The 20,799-nt window shown below is 41.6% G+C and overlaps 1 protein-coding gene across 1 annotated transcript in view; it reads right to left on the bottom strand.

Annotated features, from left to right (window-relative positions):
* Window positions 1-20,799, bottom strand: part of LOC115023769 (neural-cadherin) — a 312,681-nt gene that overhangs the window by 175,227 nt on the left and 116,655 nt on the right. The window contains 2 exon segments of the mRNA XM_075074155.1: window positions 3,122-3,294; window positions 18,273-18,415. Of these exon segments, the coding sequence (XP_074930256.1) occupies window positions 3,122-3,294; window positions 18,273-18,415 (316 nt within the window).

Below are 20,799 nucleotides of genomic sequence, written 5' to 3'. Positions count from 1 at the left end.
GTAGAGGTGTAGGGATCAAGGGTCCTCAAGCCTATCCCAGCGTCTATTGGAAAAGTATTGCCAAAAGGGCTTAATAGCTGCTAGACGATCGGCTCACTGTTCTTGGGTGAACATGAAATCTGCAGAACTTCAGCTTTGTTTAGTGCTGCCAGAAAATAGCTGCAGTTGTATTCATAAAAGCTCATTTTGAGTGAGATGTTGGAAGAAATATGAATTAGTCAGCCAGGTAAAACCTTTTGTTGTTGTGTCATGTTTGATTTGACAGAATAGTTGAATGAACAATAAAAACTGCTCATATAGTGAGATGTAGTGACAACCCAACAGTTGGACAATTCTTTGGTGAACAGATGTTTTACAGACAAATATATATCTGTGTCTGCGTAAGACCAAAAGAATAAAACTGAAAGCAACACATGAACATTTACAACTATGAGGGCTGCGCCTGCACTGCTGTTTCTCCATTACACTCAAATTATGTTTGATTGAATTACTAGGATTTACTAGGTATTCTTCAAATTCTCTTCCTTTTACGTGGGAAAAAGTTATTTGAAATTTTAATGAAAATTGGTCCAGTACGTTTTTCCTGCCGACAGACACACAGACTAACCAAGCCGAAATCATTACCTCCTTGTCAGATGTAACATGTCCAAAGGAGCTGCACGCAAATACTTAATACCCCACCACACACTATATGCAGTATTAACCTCATGTCAGCGCTGTAAAGATCCTCCTTAACAATCACACAAAACAAAACTGGGAAGAGGATTTACTGGAAAACAGATTCTGTATCACTGACAGTGTTGTTTCCATCTCAGAAGATAAGATCATTGTTGTTTCAGCTATAAAAATTTACCATATAATCTACTAAACATGAACAAAATATAATCAAAAATAAGAATTGTTGATTAATTATCTGCCCTTCCTGTGTTTGAAATTGCAAAAAGGTTTTCCAAAAGGAAGAGTTATTGCCAGGAAGTCCAAATAAAAAAAACTCTAAATTGAAGCCTACTCTCCATCTAACACCACCTGAATTCACAGAGTCATCATAGAGATTCATTCAGCGCTTTCGGTTCGTGGTGGAAGGCAAACTAGCTGCTCAGTGTTTGGGTTCTCAAAGATTTTGTCAATCACTGAACTTGTCAGACACACAGAGAGCTTTATTATCCTCATTTAAACGCTGCCTGGGTTTTACTCACTCTATCCACCCCTCTTTTCTCTCTATGGTCTCTCATCTTTCTCTCTCTAGTTCTCTTTTTCCTGTCTCACGAGAGTGTCTATCCTCATGTGCACAGAGGAAGGAAAGGAATCCCTCAGTGCTGCTGGTTGATGTCTCGCTTTGACATCTAATTAATGACAGTGAAACTTTTATTTCTCTTCTCATCTTTCCTCATGTCCTGCCTCTTCCTATTCTATATATCTTCTCTACTCTGCCCTCCATTATAATCATGAAACAATGCTTTACTTTTCTCCACCCCTTCAACCTTTCCATCTGTAGTCATCAGAAGCTTTTTTACTTTTTGTTGCCTCCGGTGCTTGATTCATGCCTTCCACTGATTACGGAGGGACCATTGTGAAGATTTGCAGGTTTGTACGCAGGCATTCATTGTGCAACTAATCAGACGGGTCAAAGGGAGGGCTATGTCAGTGTGAAGAGAACCACAGACCGGACATTCCATACGAAACAAACACTAAAATAACTTTGGCTACCTCACTCAACAAGAGGTGGATTCAGCACATGCACCCCAGCAGTTTTGATGCATGGTTTGTTTTTGTTCTTGTTGTTTTGTGTATTCAGTTTTCAAATGTAGTCACGCATGCAGTGAGAGATTCTCTGTCCTAGGTATTCTCCCCCCCTGTTCCTATATAGTGCGTTATAATGCAACTTCAATCTTTGTATGCGTTTGTCGTCTGAGTTATGCCACTGGGAGATGCAGGACCTGGCTATATCCGAGAGATCTTGCCCTCCCTGTATTTCTAACTCTCCTCTTTGTATATCCTGCTCTTTCTGACTTGGTTCACTGATCCAGCTCTGTTCCAGACAGGATACAGTACACTTTAAGAATTGGCATCAAAACAAGATACAGAGGCCTTTCTGCTTCAGTGTCCTGCTACTGGCTGCCAGGGACAGAGGAAATGCCAATTTAAAGTCAGATGTCTTTACTAGAAACCAACACTCAGCCTCTTTTTTACTTTTCTATTCCACAACGGCCTTTTTTCTTCAGTTTCTTTGTCCATCTTTGACCAACTACACATAAATAATCAAACATGTTTGTCCAGTGTTTCATCTTCCATCTATTGTTGTTTGCCTTTGTTCATAATTTGTATGTGCGTCATTTGTTGATCTTCAGTTATGTGTAGTTGTTTTTTTATTCTCTCTTTGACAGAATGGATGGGGGGGGAAGGGTTTGTTTGTCAGTTTTAATCAGCCACCTACACACAGAAAGAAAATAATGAATCACAGACTTGGAGAATGCCAGCAGGAGATTCCTGAGAAACACAAATGAGCATACAAAGCACAAACACCGTGGACCAAGAATCCCTCCCTTCTCCACTTTTCTCTTGGCTATCATCTTGTCACCTGTCCCCGTTTCTTCCTGCTATGGAGGTGAAGCCAAGAGGGAAACACTTGGCGCTCACTCTCCACCAGGAGAGAGTGAGCGAGGTTTACTCAGCGCTCCTAATCTTGGCTTGCGATACCTCAGGGGGCTTGAAAAGTCACCTCATTTAAAATGTAGACATGGCTAGAAGAAAGGTAGAGACATAGCGCTTCCAGAATGGGTCGGTCGGGATTTCTCCCACATCCCTCAAAGCTTTAATTAAAAGACTGAGATGATATAGGAGAGAGACGAGAGAGCAGAGATGAGGGTCAAGTCGGCTAATCGCTCCTCCAGAGAGGAGAGATAGAGGCTAATGAATAGAGGACGTAGACGGAGAAAGGAGAGGGAGACATGGAGGAGAGTTACATGGGATAGATAGAGACAGAACACAGAACTGTTAAAGCAAAGCATACAGTGAGAAGTCAATAACATTAAGGAGAGCAGCAACAAATACCATGGCAACCAGGAAAGCAGACACAGCAACACAAGGTTTAATGATGCAGGCGTCCCATTGCTCGTCTTACCTTCTCAAAGACTGGCTTGTTGTTATTCACGTCGTCCACTCCCACTATGACCTGGGCTGTGGATGACAAGGCACGAGGTCCGCCTGAGGCGTTGTCATCTGTTGCTGTAACATTGAGCACATATTCAACACCCTGGAGGTGAGGCGGCGGGCTGGAGCGAAGACGGATCAAACCTGCAGCCAAACACAAGGACAACACGCACTCAGTCAGCTGTTACTGACACAACATTAGTAAATACTTGAATAGAAGGGATTTAAGATGACTCATTAGAATGTCCCAAAGACAATACCTTATCTGCTGCTATTAAAACTAGACTGACCATGTGTTTACTAGATATGAAATAATAAATACAGCTAGTCTGATGTATTATTGAATATGGTAATGATGTCACGGTGGGGAAAAGGTGAGGACCCAAATGCAGTACACTGAACAAGGTTCTAACAAAAAGAGCTTTATTTTATAAAAAGATAGTAAAAATACAAAGCAACAAATAAAACTGAAAACACAATCCAGGAAGACACAAGGAGCACGAGGAGCACGAGGAGCAAAGCACGAGGAGACATCAATAACAGGGGTGACACTTAGACGAACTCACAAGGAACACTGGGAGAGACAGGGATATATACAGACAGACACTAAACGAGGGAACGAGACACACCTGGGGAGAAAGGCAAAAAACACAAGGGCAGGAAGTAATACTAGACATGACACAAGGGGAAGGGAACATTTCAAAATAAAACAGGAAACCCCCCCCCTCCTCAAGGGACGGATCCCAGACGTCACAAAAATCCAACAGGGTGGGAGGGGCACCGGAGGAGGGTCTAAGGCCCACAGGAGGTGGGGCAGGAGACCGCTCTGGAGGCAGTGCTGGAGGCGGGCGGAGAGCCTGGGCTGGATGCGGCTGGAGCTGTTCAGGAGGCCGGCAGAGAGGCTGCGCTGGAAGCGGGGGGAGCCGCTGGGCTGGAAGCGGGCGGAGCCGCTCCGGAAGCGAGACTGGAAGCCGGTGGTGAGGCCGGGCTGGAGGCAGACGGAGCTGCTCAGGAGGCCAGGCTGGAGGTGGTCGGAGCCGCTCCGGAGGCCAGGCTGGAGGCCGGCGGAGAGGCCGGGCTGGAGGCGGACGGAGCTGCTCAGGAGGCCAGGCTTGGAAAGGGACCTCGAGAGGAGAGGGGAGCGAAGGGACCTCGAGAGGAGAGGGGAGCGAAGGGACATCGAGAGGAGAGGGGAGCGAAGGGACATCGAGAGGAGAGGGGAGCGAAGGGACATCGAGAGGAGAGGGGAGCGAAGGGACATCGAGAGGAGAGGGGAGCGAAGGGACATCGAGAGGAGAGGGGAGCGAAGGGACATCGAGAGGAGAGGGGAGCGAAGGGACATCGAGAGGAGAGGGGAGCGAAGGGACATCGAGAGGAGAGGGGAGCGAAGGGACCTCCGGGGTCTGGGGAGGCGAAGGGATTACAGGGAGCACAGGGAGCACAGGGGCTGGGGTCTCGAGGGACAGAGGGAGCACCGGGGCTGGGGTCTCGAGGAACCAGGAGAACGCAGGGACTGGGGTCTCAAGGAACTAGGAGAACGCAGGGACTGGGGTCTCGAGGGGCCGCAGGGGGAGAGTTGTGATCTCGAGAGGTGGCTGGGGAACAGCTGGAGTCTCGAGAGGCGGCTGGGGAACAGCTGGAGTCTCGAGAGGCCCAGCAGCAGGAACGGAGGTCTTGGAGGTCCGGCAGCGGGAACGGAGGTCTGTGGAGGTCCGGCAGTGGGAACGGAGGTCTGTGGAGGTCCGGCAGCGGAAACAGGGGACTGTCCCAGGTCGGGCAGCGGAAACAGGGGGCAGTCGCGGCCCGGCAGCGGAAACAGTGGGCTGCGACGGCCCAGCTGCAGGAACGTTGAACTGGGAGCCGGAATGACGGTGGCTAGCACGGCCAAATCTCCTCCTCAGAGACCTAGAAGCCTTTTGCGCACACATAGGTCCTTCCCGGGCTAGGCAGGTACCCAGAAATGGGTCTGGGTGCTGGAGCAGGAGGAACGGTGAGCTGGCGAGTTGACTGGAAAGCAGACCGATCTGCGAGGTTGAGGAAATCCCTGATCTCCTTAGGCAGAAGACTCCTCAACCAAGGCCTTTCAGCCACCTCCCCACGGGCCTGTCGAAGAAGGACCTGTTGGTCCTTTCTACAGGCGGCTTCCCTCCATTCATGCAAAAGACATATTAATGTGACATACAGACAAAAATAATCCTCGTCATCAAACACTGCTGGGTCCATTTTTGGTGAGTTCGTACTGTCATGGTGGGGAAAAGGTGAGGACCAAAATGCAGTACACTGTACAAGGTTCTAACAAAAAGAGAGCTTTATTTTATAAAAAGCTAGTAAAAATACAAAGCAACAAATAAAACTGAAACCACAAAGCACGCGGAGCCATCAACAACAGGGGTGACACTTAGATGACGAACTCACAAGGAACACTGGGACATACAGGGATATATACACACAGACACTAAACGAGGGAACGAGACACAGCTGGGAGAGAAAGGCAAATACACAGGAGGAAACTAATGATGGGAACGAGACACACCTTGGGAGAAAAGCAAAAAACACAAGGGCAGGAAGTAATACCACAAGGGGAAGGGAACATTTCAAAATAAAACAGGAAACAGAAACCAAGATCATAACAAATGAAGCCATTACAACATGGGTTGTGGACCAGGACACAGAAGATTTCTGGGTTAACTCAAAATCTTGTGTTAGGGTTATTCATTTCCTGGGCTGTTTGATTGGTCTTCCATCACTGTTTTTTTGCAGAATTTAAATGAGTGTTCACTTTAAATGTCTTCACACATCACCAAATCCATTTCTTCTCTATTATAACCAGAGCTGGTTCTCAGTGTTGTAGATGCCTTGACATCATGTGTACTGATAGAGAATGTGTAACTAAGTTTGCAGGGTGCAAATGGCTGTTTTATAAATGTACCCCAAGCTGTACATAACAGGTTGTATAGCTAAGAGCTCTGGGCTTAGGTCAGAATATCTGCTACAACAGAGGCGACTGTAGCCCAGGGGGTAGAATGGTGTTTGCCATTAATTGTATGGTCGGTGGTTCAATCCCACGTCTGCAAAATGATAGTAGGGTTATGGTGTGTTTATGGGGACTAGAGGCTTATGTTTCCTGTCTATATCTTCAATGTCAATCTATCTAATACAAGGTGAAAATGGCAAAAAAACAAACACTGTTTTTGTTCTGTATCAGTGAGTGATATCAAGAGAGCAGTGATGATATCTCTGTCAGACTTCCATGTACCAGACCCAATCCGGGCTAGTATTTGAGCGTTAAAGTAAACCATTGAGCTTATTTTAGCATCAGATTTATGTGAAGCTTTAGTACAATACCTCTAGATGTAATGCAATCTTAACACTCTAGACCCTGCCAATTTAACCGGCTGCCTCAAATTCTTGGTAGACATCAATGGCACAGCCTTTACAACATTTGGTGCAGCTCATACGTCACATGCTAGAACAGATAATCAAGGCTGAGTCGACAAAAAGAGAATCTCTCACACGAGAGCTTTAGCAAGAAAAGAAATGGATACAACAAAACTATAGATGTTTCTGTGTCCATCATTTTCAGAATGTGTGGATTGTCAGGAATGTGATGTTTGAACATGTATTTGGACCCTGTGAAGAATAACTGTTACTGCGGTAACAACTAATGAGGAGGGGAAGGTGGGTGAGCAGGTGAATAGTAAAGTACTCAAAACTGAATTCAAGTATTCTTATTTATAATTAGACTGAAAAGTAGTCATTAAAGTCCCTGTAGTCGATTTGCGAGAGACTTAAGAATGTAGTCACTTAATTTTAAAGCTCACAAGAGCAATTGAGGTGAGATATCTAATGACTAAGTATAATACGTTGGTGCTGCTTGGCACTGTAAAGTGGAACAGTTTGTCAGTATAAACGTGGTAAAAACAAACTGCACCTTGCTAATGTGCCACTTATGTTCCAACTCATCCGTCAAGCATGACCAGAAATCAACAGAATTTTACCAACCAGCTCTATATGGTAACAACTAATAACTTGTGAAAACTGCATCTGTGGACAGAGGGCAAAAATCTATAGAGTGACGAGAGAAAACAATCAATGGGATGATACCGGACTAAAGAGAGCAAGGTGGAAAATAACCCACATTATCCTTCACGCTGTTACACGTAGTTTCCTTTGGAAATAAGAAGCCAAGTTTCTGGTGGACACAGACTTTCTCATTTCAGTTTTTACTTAGATTATTATGGCTACACAACATATGAATATTTAAATGGATTGGTATTCCCTTTTAGCACCATCATTTTGTCATTCCATTCCATTTCATCCCTCCATCTCTCTCTCTCTTACTGACTCTCTCTTTCAGTCCGTTGTAGGAGTCTCATCTGCATCCCACTCTCTGCTTTGAATGACTCTCCGCCACTCTGTATTCATCTCACCCTCTGGTGCGCTGTTTTTCTTTGTATGTGTGTTTGTGTGAGAGTGTGTGTGGGCTAAAAGTGCGGACACCCTTATTACATCCTCCTAATCTTCAGAAGCAGAGGCAGGTGCTGCGGCTGTCATGTGTTCGCTTGGTTTCACAACACACCTTGGAATTGGAATCATATGTACACTAATATATATGTATGTGTACTATTCATCCTTCTATCGCTGTTTACCAGAGCAAAAACACTGATGAGATTCTGTATATTGCAGCAAGACCATGTATGATTATTATTTTTGTTGTAATGTGCATGTGTGTTCTTAGCAACTGCACCAGCGTGACAATGCGGGAGGAAGATTTATTGATTATGAATTGATTTGTAAATGAGTGATAATGGAAACAAGATAAAGTGAACATAATCATTGCTGTTCTATTCAAGTGAATGCTGTACATATTATATATACGCTCATCATTTTTGAGCTGCACATGTACAGTATGTCCCTTCTGTTTGCCTTTGAGTGTGTGTGTGTATGTGTGTGTGTGTGTGTGTGTGTGTGTGTGTGTGTGTGTGTGTGTGTGTGTGTGTGTGTGTGTGTGTTGTTGCACAAGAGATGGAGGATTGCCATGGAGGGGGTGTCTGCCTCGAGGTGTTTGTCACAATGGCTGGTTCCCTGGCACTGCTGTCCATGGTTAAGGGTATGTGTAGGAGTGTACGTGCGTGCGTGTGTGCGTGCGTGTGTGCGTGTGTGTGTGTGTGTGTGTGTGTGTGCCAAAGAGATAAAAATAGACAGGGAAAGAGAGGTGGAAAGATGATTCCAATTTACAGCTGTAGAGGTGTAAGGCGAGGAAGCTTTGCCTCAAGAAAGATGTGTCACATACGTACATAGAGTCAGACACAAATAAATGCATAAATATACTCACACCTACGCAGTAAAATACACACGAGTGCACACAAACACTTATATTCAGCAAACGCTGCTGCAGAGGTTTATGTCGAGTACAATAAAGTCCAGCAGTGATTTTTTTTTTTCGTGTCACAGAGGGGAGCTTTTGCAAAAGCTTGCATGTAGATTATTAACATGTCTCACAGGCTAATTTGTTTCTGTTATTTCATAGGGACAACACTGTTCAGGGAGGTCAGGTTATGTGGTTTAAAACAAATCCACTATATGCATGTAGTTCTGTTTTCAGTTTTATTAGTCTTGCAAAGTTGACCCAATTTTCCCAACATTCTCCACAGCCCTGTTGGCTCACAATTATACTGCTTTTAATATTGAACACACACATGAAATAATTCCTATTTGCCTCCTGCTAGTGTGCCTCCATTTTTGACATACAGTAGTATCAGCCAACAGAGCCATGCAATCTTGCAAGAGTGTCATTTCTTAACCTGCAGTCTTAAAAAAAGAAGTTAGGACAGAACATTTAACTATTTGTTGTCACAGAATTGTGATCCCTGTAACCAAGCAACTGTGACACAGAATAGAAGTGGATGGCAAACAGGAAGAGTTCCATAAATCCCTTAGAGGAATATTTCATATTAAATTATGTGGGCATCCAGGCTGTGGTACATTATTAAAACACACAGTATCACAGTGCCTTGCTTTTGTGTGTTTGTTATTCCCAGGTCTAGGTTGGTACATTGTCAAGCTTACAGAAAACATGGCTGAACTGACCCAGATCCTAACTATGTGTTGGTCTTTTTCTCACATCTGAGGTGGACTAGATAAGGTACAGACTCTGATATTCCCTTGCGGTTCATCAATAAAAAAGTATACACATAACTCTAATTGAAAACATAGAAAAAGAATGGATAAAACCAAGCAAGTCAACATCTGGTGGCCACCAGTTGTTTATTGCAGGTGTTCCCAACCCTTGGCCAGACCACAGACCGGTTCGAGCGTCTGAACACTTGCTACCACATTATACAGCATCTACTTCCCAAGGGTCCATTTGTATGCTGATCATTGCTAAAAATAAAAAAAGAGCTCATTGCATAGGAACAAGGAGGAATGTCCTGTTGCGCCACCCGGCTCAGCTGCTCATCAACCTGCTCACCATCTAAATACCCACTCACTTCCCTTCACAGAGCAGAGCAGAACATTTCAATGTATTCCTTACATCTTACTGCTACTGCTGACTGCTCCATTTATTCACTATGGCTGTGTATTGAAATCAGTACTTTTCCTTGTTTTATCAAAAGCATTTGACATTATTGACTTGAAATTCTTATAAGCAAACTTCAACATTATGGTGTGAAAGGCTCAGCGTTTAGCTGGTCTAGAAGCTGTATATATGTATGTATGGGAAATCTCAAAGTAAAATATGGGGTCCCCGAGGGATCCATTTTAGGGCTGCTTCATTCTGTATATTAATCCTTATAGTGAATTATCTTGCATTCTACATAAAGTATTGTTTGCTGACGATACACATTTATCTTATCTCACACACATTTAGGAAAGAGCATCATGTAAAGTGGTTTCACACACACACACACACACACACACACACACACACACACACACACACACACACACACACACACACACAGACACACACACACACAGAATGAGATTGATAACTCTATAAAAATGTCTTTATCTGTGTGTTTTCAGAAAGAGATTAAGGCACTACATCCTACTGAATACTCTAAACGGCAGGAGACATCTGAACAAGTTATCTACTCCGAAATCCTCTGAAATTGGGCTCTTATTTCCACTTGCCATACGTCTCATTTTATTGTATATACCTATTTAACTATGGTTTAGGCTGATGGTATAAATGTTTTGATACCATTTAGTAGTTAGGGTTACATGAGTTAGTTGTTTGGTTTGTTTTGTACTGTTTTGTTTTACGTCTTATGATTGTACATTGTAGCATTTTAACTAGTTGTGAATAAACTGAACTGAATCTTAGTTGGGAACAATCTTTTGTTTGATATGTCCTTTATTTATTATTTGGCTATTTTTTACCCCTATTTGATATAAAAAAGTAGAGAAGGATTGGAAATAGGGAGTAGGGAAAAGTAGGGAGAGAGGAAGGGGAATAACATGCAAAAAGGTGCCCAGTCAACTGGGTGTTTCGGGATTACTTGGAATGCCCAGTAAATCCACTAATCCACAAGGATACCAACAAAACCCTTTAGAAAAAAAGATAAAGTAACATAAGCCAAATTCCACAAACGCATCAGGATTCCAGACTATACAAGATGGTTGGTGCATAGACAAAACATGATTTAAATAAGTAAAGACCCAACTAAGGAATAAGTGAAGTTGTATGAGATTGAAACATGAGCATGGCCTGGCAAGCGTAGATATGTACAACACACAGTATGAGATGGTTCTCTGATTATGCTGGGGAACTCTATATTGTGAGTGTATCTGAGATGCGATAGAAATGTCAAGGCCATAACTCCGATTATTTATTAATCAGCTTTACGGTATAAAATAGGCAATACTGTAGAGGTATAAATAAGTTTGCAAGCTATGTTAGGACTGTACGAGGCCTAACCCACGATAATATGTACACTCAAGGCTGCATCACATGTCTTTGTATTCTTTTAAACCCTTGCTCTTGGCTGTAACCTCCCTCCAGTACAAACTACTAGTCTGCAAATTGAATTTGTTCTGCTTCATCTTTCATGTAAACCAGGCTTTTAATTATGAACACTTTTCCCATGCTAGTGTTGCTGACTTTCAGTCGAGGTTTGGCCATTTCAGCAGATAGATGTATTCAAGCCAAATCTCCCACCTGGACACCTTTACTCCGATACAAAAAAGCAATTTACTCATACAAACGACAGTGGCCTGGGTGGTTTGCTCCCAATTTCTCATTATCCAAACCCAAATAGGCTATTGTATGGTGCGTGGCTGGGGCTGATAGGGTTTGCATTGTAGAAGGGCTTAGAAGAGATTGTGATAAATAAAGAAAATAGAGGTACAATGGGACTAAAATTAGAACAATTGTTTGCTACAGAAAGAGCAACCGACTTGGGTCAACAAAAGCTGGTCACAAAAGATAAATACAAAAATGAACTACTGCATTTAAATGCATTTATGCATTTTTTCAATAATACAATTAATATAGACATGCATTTTATCTTTATGAGCTATAATTATGGACAGCAAGTGGTACAATAGGTGCTAAGTACAGAGTTAATGTTATTTTTGTGCATTTGTGTCAAGGGCGTTATAAAACTGTTAATAGGTGTACAGTGAAGGGTTGGTCCAGCTAAATTACAAGACCAAGACTGTCACGCTAAGGGCTCTGTGAGGCTGTACATTGTACTTTGAGCTACATGCTGATGTCAGCATCATAACATGTTCACAATGACAACGCCATCATGTTCTTTAGCAGATTTACCTGGTAAAAGTCCAGCTGAGGCATTCGTGTTGCAGGTATTTGATCATTAACCAGTTAAGGGATCACAATTCATCCCGGTGGGGACATAACTGTCTATATGGCCAAATAATTCAATAGTTATTGAAATATTTCACTTTACAACCACAAGTGTCCACGTCATGGCGGTGTACGAGGTAAAGTTTGGAAATCATAAATACAAAAAAATGTTTGTGCCAGTTTATCTCTATTATGAGATTGTTCACTGGGTAAGAGTAATGCCAGCAGCAGACGATAAGAAAATATAATAAATGTAAATATATTATTTATATGTATTATATCAATTTAAATTTAAACAAAAAATACAAATAATTTTAGTGAACAGACCTTTTACATTTGCAGTGGAACTGCAGTAAGCCATGGTAATGGTAGCAGTAACAGCAGCATGCAATACACAGTAGTGGTGCACAGAAATAGTAGCATTAGTCATAGTTTTATTTGGATTTCTAATATCAAAAGTTGGACTCATGGTCCCCTAGAATCATGAATTACAATAAAAAGAAGCATGCACGTCTATACCAAAGATGCATTAAGAGTGTAAGCACTCTTCCACCCCTTCCCTCTCTCCACCCACGCTCCTCCAACAGCGCCGCGGAGTGCACTCATGCTTAATGAATTGAGACAGAAGGCCAGACAAATGTGACCAGTTCAGTAAAGGCAGCGGGCAGACACAGCGAGAGGCCACTGCCTGCTCACTATGTTACATATACAGGGAGCACCGGAGGCGCCCTGTAGTCCGATCCCTGCTTTACTCTGCCTCTGGTTGGCATAAACATCTAATAAGGCCTAAAAGCCTTAGATGAGAGCAACACATGCTGGGTAAGTGGTTGAAAATGGGACATGGAAAAGGTTTTAGGACATTCCAAGAACAAAGCATACAGCGAGCGTCTCTTCTAATCTATGAGATATGTGTCCCTGTAGTATGGGTTATGGCCCTGTGTGTAAGTGCTTCTCTGTGTGTGTCTCTGAGTGTGTGGTCTGTATATGTGTAGATACAGACACACATGTTTGGTTCTGTGTGTAATTCTGTGTATACATGCAGCTGTTTGTTCATGTTTAGGGTTTTTTCTCTGTGCGAGTATTTACATGTATGTATACAGTGTAAGAGTGTGGACATTTTCCCAAATCTACAACTGTTTCTGTACGTGTGGGTGTTGCTCCCAACAGGGCCAGCGCGTATCATCGCTTATCAGAGATGGAGAAGATGTTTCCTCGGGGTCAGTGAGCAGCCGTCACTTCACATGAAGGTAGCCAGGAGGGAGGAAGTAGAAGGATGAAGCAAGGGATGGGAGAGACAACACAGAAGACTGGGGACAAAGCGTGGTGGGGGTGCAGGAGGAGAGGGGCGGAGGGAGTGCTTCCTCCAGTCAATGTCATGCCAACTGGAGACTGGAGCTGGGAGAGAAAAAGGGGAAAGGGGAGAGAAGGGATGCAAGAAAGAGTGACAAAAGACAAATGAGCTTTAAAAAGCGAGGGAAGTGGACTAGTGAGGGAGAGAGAATAACAATATATTTGCCAGAGGGAACCAGGGAGAAAAATGAGGGCAAAACAATGTGGGTTTGTTACATAAAGCAGGATCAAACACAGGTCAGCACATTAGACTGAACTCAATAGATGCAGCCGAGCAGTTCAGGAGGAAAGACTGAGTAACAGAAAAAAAAACAAGGCAACAGGACGACTTATCAAGGAGTCTTCACTGCAAACAAACGCACCTACTGCAAGGAAATACTCTTTTCTGAAATGCCGTAAAACTTAGCTGAGAAAAATGAGAGAAAAGATGGAAGCCTGTTTATTGGCACCAGCATTTCCCCTTAGATGTCAGTAAATACCTCCTCCCCTCGTAGATGCGGGTGTTTCTGTATTTATGGGATTTAATAGGAAGAGCGTGATCATTATATTGACAGGCCTGCTCGGATCCTAATGGGCACCTTAAATCTTAGGGAAACACACTGTATTCTGGGCTGAGTTACAGGCAAATTAACATGGAGAGGGAGGCTGACAGCGCTGCTGCTGCTGCTGCCGGAAGGGTAGAAAACAATCGCCTGAATGATTGTTGGACATTTAGGATGAGCTTGGAGGGGAGGGGGGCAACGAGTGGAGAAGAGGCAATAAACGATTTTCATCTGCAGCAGAGAGAGAATGAGGTGGGTTGGAGAGGGTGGGTGTTATCCATCGAGCTCGCCTTCCATTATAAGAGTCATAAAATAGCTTTAATGACCAAATATTGGGCTCTTTGAAACAAGATATTGGATCATATTACAAGCGTTATGGTGCCACACTTTGGCTCACACACTGTGGGGCGGACAAATTGTGTAGTGCCTCTGTTGGCATCTGTATTAGTCTCACTTCCCTCTGTGTGTCTGCATGTGTGAAGAGGACTGGTTTTCAGCTGATTTATTTAAATCCATCCCTGCTAAAGGTGTGCTCAATAAAGACATGTAATGTGTACATAGAGGAAGGACACACTCAAAGCAGCTCAGATTTATGTTGTAGAAACAGAATCTTCTCCTTTTTCCGTGTCTCCTGTGGTGCATTAATGACTGTTTATCATCTCTACTTACTCATGAAACAACAACAAGTTGTTCCTCACTTCTCATGCGTTCTCCTACAAATGCCCGTTCGTTACATACAGACCTCGTCCCTACGAGGACTTTCTCACTTTTTATACTTCCTGGTTCATGATTACAATTGATTTTGTGGGATATATACACACATTACTGTGCATTTCTTTTTGTAGGTATAGCTACGACCTGTTTATGAGAACAGCCTGAAATGTCTCCAAGTTACAGTATTCTTTTTTTTTAGCACTGATACAGTATAACTGAATCGTAGACCTGAAACATTTAATTGATTAGTGGTTAAAAATAAAAATGTATCTTAAATAATTGCTCAAAGGTTAATCTTAGGGGGATTTTGTATTGTTCTTATTATCAACAAATGTCTCTCAATACTTTACGACTTTGCCGGCTTGACTCTCAACCCCAAGCCCTTTCTTCATTTTTTTTAACGAGAACTGCAGTTTTATTTTTTTCATTTGACCTTTGTTTAACCAGATAAAACCAATTGAGACAAATCTCTTTGGAAATGTCGATCTGGCCATGAAGGCAGCATTGTCATATGTCGTGCACACGTCGATCACACACATACATGTTATCAGGATACTTGTTGGGTAGAGCAGCGTGTTGGGTTTGATTCCCTGCTTCTTCTCCTTTGTATGTCACATTGACTGAACGCCAAATGTTGATGTTTATGGTTAAGCATATATGAATATAAGTATGCTACTTTATTTGTACCCTCGGGAAATTCTTTTTTTTATCATTATGTTGTTAATGACACACACACACAAACACACACACACAGAATGATGGGGATGCAGAATGAGCACATGCTGCCCCTAATGAATTTATTAAATTATTACGGTCTCCAATTTCAATATTTTCTTGGTTGTGATCATTTTTTAGATTAAAACTTATTACGTCAGAAAATAGTAGATAATACGCATCATAAGTACCCAGAGCCCAAGGTAATGTCTTCAAATGACTTGTTTGCCAGCAGTTTAAAACCAAACGATGCTCAATTAAGAATCATATAAAAGTCAAAATGTCTGCCGTGAAAATGACCTATTAAATGATAAAGCCTCTAACATGTGTAGATTCCTGTTCTCTCTTTTAAATCACTGCATATTTTATATCGTTGGGTTTCAAAACAAGTGCATTGAAGACGTCATCTTGCTCGAATTGTCAGTATTTTCACAAGATCTCTCTTTGCTGCATCACTCCCCATCACAGCCACAACAACAGGATATTGATTGATTGATATTTGAAGTTGATTAATGGTTTAGTTAATAGAATCATTAATCAATTAATTGGGAAAAACAAACTATCATATCACCTTTACACTGAACTGTAATAGCCTACAAAGCAAACCTGAAATAAAAAGTGAATCTTTAATGAGTAAAGACTCAAGAAATATAGTCAATGTGAATAAATGCACGTGAGAGCCAAACAATATAAATAGCCAAGCAAGCCTGCGTCATCTTCTGATAGTCGATGGAATCCAGTTACAAGCTACGAGTCTTCTCCCTTATGGAGGAAATGACCGCCGCTATCAGTGTATACTGACTATACTGAAGGGGAGGCATTGTTGGGGAACTGAGGAAATTGTGCCTTTGAAGAATTGAGTAATTGAATTTGTAAAAGTCATCGTATTACCCTATAATACGATATGCAGATTGAGAGGTTTGCCACACACACACACACACACACACACACACACACGCACAGTTTTTTAATTGACGCCGTGTAATATTCCACATTGCTTCTGGCACCGCTGATCCTGCCTCAGAGGAAGTTGAGATGTGTGACAACTTAGAGCATATTTTGTTACAAAGACGCTGTGGATATGCTCCTCACACTTCGGCTGATTAGTCTAACGTTTCCATGACCTGTCAGGATTGAAATATCATTGACAAAGCTTCTTGCGGAAAAAAAAAAGGCAGGTGAGGCATCGTCATCGGCAGAATGGTGGATACGCTGAAGGACATAACAATACTATACACACTATATGAAGCATTTTTTCAACACACTCTGAGGCGGGTTTGACAAACTGGAGAGCTTTTACATTTATTCAGTATATGTAAATATAGCAGGGAGTGCAGACAGCAAAGCAGGGTGAAAGTAACAGTGGAAACTGTCTTTGTGAATATTTCAGGGATTGTGCAAGATGTTAGCGAAAGGGAAAAGCACAATAGTAAGAGGCCCCTGAGGAGCTTTAAGTTCTATTCTAATACAGGATGTTACAAGCGCTAACACCCTTTGTCCAATCTGTTGTCACACTTTCAAAACTCACAAAAAGCACAACATCTGTCTGCTGTGGCCCACACCATGAACACAATGCATGATGTTTTCACCGTCGCAGTCAATCACCACATTTAAAAAATGCTTGCATTTTCTTTACATACAAGCCATTACCAAAATGATGGATCTTTCTTGTGTTATTTACAAATGCTTGTACAGTGTATGCCAGATATTAAAAACCTAACGTTCAAACCTTCAACATATTACAAACCTTATGCAACCACTGATTTGAGTTTTGTAAAATAGATCAACCACAGCTAAAGCTAATCTCAGTCAGAGATAAAGACAAGTTCTTTCAACGACATGGACACACACGTACTGTGTAGTGCAAAGGAGACTTTATGGATTGAAGCAGAGAGAGAAATAATGTCTGGACGAAGGAGAGCAGCAGCTGAACATGTTGCCAAACGCTGAACATCGTATAGATGAGGACGGGATTGTGCATGTTTGTGTTCTGTTCCTTTTTTACTGATTTAATGTATACATCTGAACCATATATGTTGGATTTTTTGTTGTTGTCAGGCAGTTTATGAAGCTTTTACTGCAGCAATTCTGTCACTTAATATTTTTTTGTAATGTACCTTCTATCAAGTAAAGATTCATTCATCTTTAGTTTTAGTTTTTTGTCAGTAGCTTACAGTTAAAAAAAAGTAAATTATATAAAACAATGAATTTCATAATGTCTTTTGATTGCAAGTAGAACTGAAACATGAAAGTTAATGCAGTTTTTGTAATGCCATCAACTGTTAGTATTTGTGTAAGTTCTTGTGCTATGATTGACTTCATGTTCCTCTTGGATGGAAAACACACGCTCGTGTTTTGAAATGATATTGAGTTGGGTAGGCTGCGTTTTGATTTTGTTGAGTTAGTGTATGTAGACAAATGTATTTTGCATTTTGAAATGTGGAATGTGTATGTAGTTTTGAGCCGAACATTTACTATTTTGCTGATTGTGTGATGTAGGTGTGTTGCTGTGTTAAAAAAAAGGAAAGTATTTTAAGTAAAACTAAATGCTTGTTAGCAATTGTAAAAAACTATAATAGAGCAACACTAGTGATAAACAGTGAGACACATATGATTAATAAGTATAGAAAAGACCACAACAATTATAACAATAATGGGGAGAAAGAGGAAAGAAAACAAAGACTCCAAGTGGACATTTCTGGTCGTGCCACGAGAAGGAGGAGGGATCGGAGACAGAGGGGTCAGGCCAGAGCTTTACTTCTTTATTAATCCATCCTAATTCATTTTTCCTTGTTTTTAGTTTTTATTTATTTGTTTAGTACTGGTATGCATATGAAGATGTCTGTGTATTGCTGTACTTGCATTGATGTGAAACTGTGAATTCACTCATAGTTAACCAATAATAATACCAACTCAAATGCATTAATACTCATGCAGATAAGAAGAACAAGAGAAAAGGACAGATTATTGAACAATAAAACATGTCTGACCTTTTTGGCTGTCAATGATAAAGTTGCCTTCTTCATTTCCTGTGGTGATCTTGTACGTGATCCCGTCCCCATCGGGATCCTTCGCCAGCACCGTGGCAACAAGTGTGTTGGGGCCCGCGTCCTCTGACACGAATGTCCGATATCTGATAAAACACAAAGGAAGACACAATCAACACCTCTGTTTCTGTCTCTGTGGGAGGACGCGTGTCCTGGCTGTGAGGGTGAAAATGAGAAACATTCGTGTTCAACGTGTCAGCACATAGAACAAAGATAATCATATGGAAACATGCTGCAATACACACATACAAATATTGAATGATATTTATCAGAAGTGTGTCACAAGGAAATCCATTGACAGACCAACCAAATGCACCAGTATCTTTCTGTCATTATACATTCACTAGTGCCATTTATAATGTAGCTATTCAGTGGATCTTTGCAATTCAACTTGGGCAAACAAACATGAACAGGGCTGGCTTGATATACTGTTAGAGGAAAAAATAATACTTGAAATGTACTGTAAACAAAAGAAAAAAAGTGAACTGCTTTTCATCGTTTAGTATGGAATGGTGCTTCGGGCGTTTAGCTGAGGAAGTATGGACCGCAGTGTGCCGACTTTCCTCTGACCTGTAGCTCTGTGTCACTGCGTGTGCTTCCCACTAAAAAGCTTGAGGAAGCTGTGATCTGCACTATATCGGAGGCAGTGAAGTTAACATTTATGTGTACAATAAGCCACACAATGGTGAGATTTATGCCCGATCAGAAGTGTTTTCAGTTAGAGCCTTAATGCAGTGCCTATAGAAAGTCATCACACCCCCTTGAAATAGTTACTTTATTTGCTGTACAGCCTGAAATCAAAACCCATTAAACAAAATACTTTATTTACAAATGTAGCCTTACAACATCAAACTAATGAAAAAAAAGTTGATAGTTCTGAAAATTAATACAAAATAAAAAACTAGAATAACAGGGTTGGAAAAGTCATCAGTCCCCTCATTTAATACTTCATAGAGCCACCTTTTGCTGCAATTACAGCCATCAATCTGTTTGGATATGTCTCTACTAGCTTTGCACACCTAGATTGGGGAATATTTGCCCATTCTTCGTTGCAGAATTGTTCGAGTTCAGTCAAATTCTGTGGTGAGCGGCGATGGACTGCTCTCTTCAAGTCCATCCACAGATGTTCTATCAGATTTAAGTCAGGTCAGTTATGTCCGGTGGGGGGCAATTAGCCTGCTGTTTGATCTGGAAGTTGATTGGTTGCACCTGAACAAGTTTTTAACGGTATACTCTAAGGGGCTGATCAATTAACCAAACCAGGTATTTCATTAATAATTCATTTTTAATAAGTGTCCAGATTTATTTTTACATTATTTTTTTGCTTTGATAATGAGGGTTATAATGTGTACATGCAGCTCAGAAAAGTTAGATTTAATTTATTTTAGTTTCCAGGGTGTAATGTGACAAAAAGTAAAGATTTTCAAAGGGTATGATGACTTTCTATAGACACATGGCTTTTTTGCTTTCTGGGAAACTAATGATAATGATATGCCAACTGTCCAATTTAATCATATCTTTTATTTGCCATTCAATGAGCAATAATAATATTCAGGGAATACAATTATAATGGATAGAGGGGGGTAAGGGACCTGGATAATGGATGGGGAGGCTCTGGCCAAAAATAGGTTGAGAACTTCTGGCCTTAACAATCAAAAGTCACATGTGGTCATGTTAGCCTGAGATTTTGTCTGGTAAATGTAGCAAGTGATTTTCAATCTGCAGAGCGATGACTGGACCAGAGGTTGTGTTGCACACTTTGAGCAAAGAGAATTTCATAACATGTGTCCACCTGCAGCCACAACAGGCCTAACTGACTTTCTCATTTAAATGGCTCGGTTGTGATCCCAGTTGCACGACACCGTACACATTTAGAACTGGTTTCCAACATAGTGAACAGACTCCATGTACCAGAGATACTCACTGGCATTTGTTTAATGTGAGAGGTATCTTTTCTAAACACCTAGCATTGACAGGTTCCTGTTACAGCAGCTAGTTTATTGCTTTTCGCAGTGAGCCCCACGTGTTAATCAGTCCCTGAACAGTAGCACAAATACAAACCTGGGGGTTCAGAGGAGCAGCATACAGAACTACCATAGGGCAAAATAACCTTCACAATTTCACTTTTAGATACTTTTCTGAATGTGAACATACAATAAAGACAGTTTTCCAGAAGCATCATAGACTTCTGACCACCCACACCACCCATCCTCAATCACACCCTCCATCTTAGTGTACTGTACCTGCAATCTAACAACTTTCAAAGTGACAGAGTGAGAACGTGGTTGTGATATTCCTACAGTAAAACAACAAGACACCGTAGACAGGAGGAGTTGTCCACACAGCACTTATTTTCTTGGTTATGTTGGCCACTGGTGTGCATCACCAGCCTGCAGGACATTGAGAATGGCTGGACCCTAATCATTGTGTCCTTGTCAGCAGCTTAGACAGTAATGCTTTAACAATTTTT

The sequence above is a fragment of the Cottoperca gobio genome, chromosome 3 (assembly GCF_900634415.1).
Source record: "Cottoperca gobio chromosome 3, fCotGob3.1, whole genome shotgun sequence".
Taxonomy (NCBI): Eukaryota; Metazoa; Chordata; class Actinopteri; order Perciformes; family Bovichtidae; genus Cottoperca; species Cottoperca gobio.
This window is presented reverse-complemented; position numbering and strand designations above follow the sequence as displayed.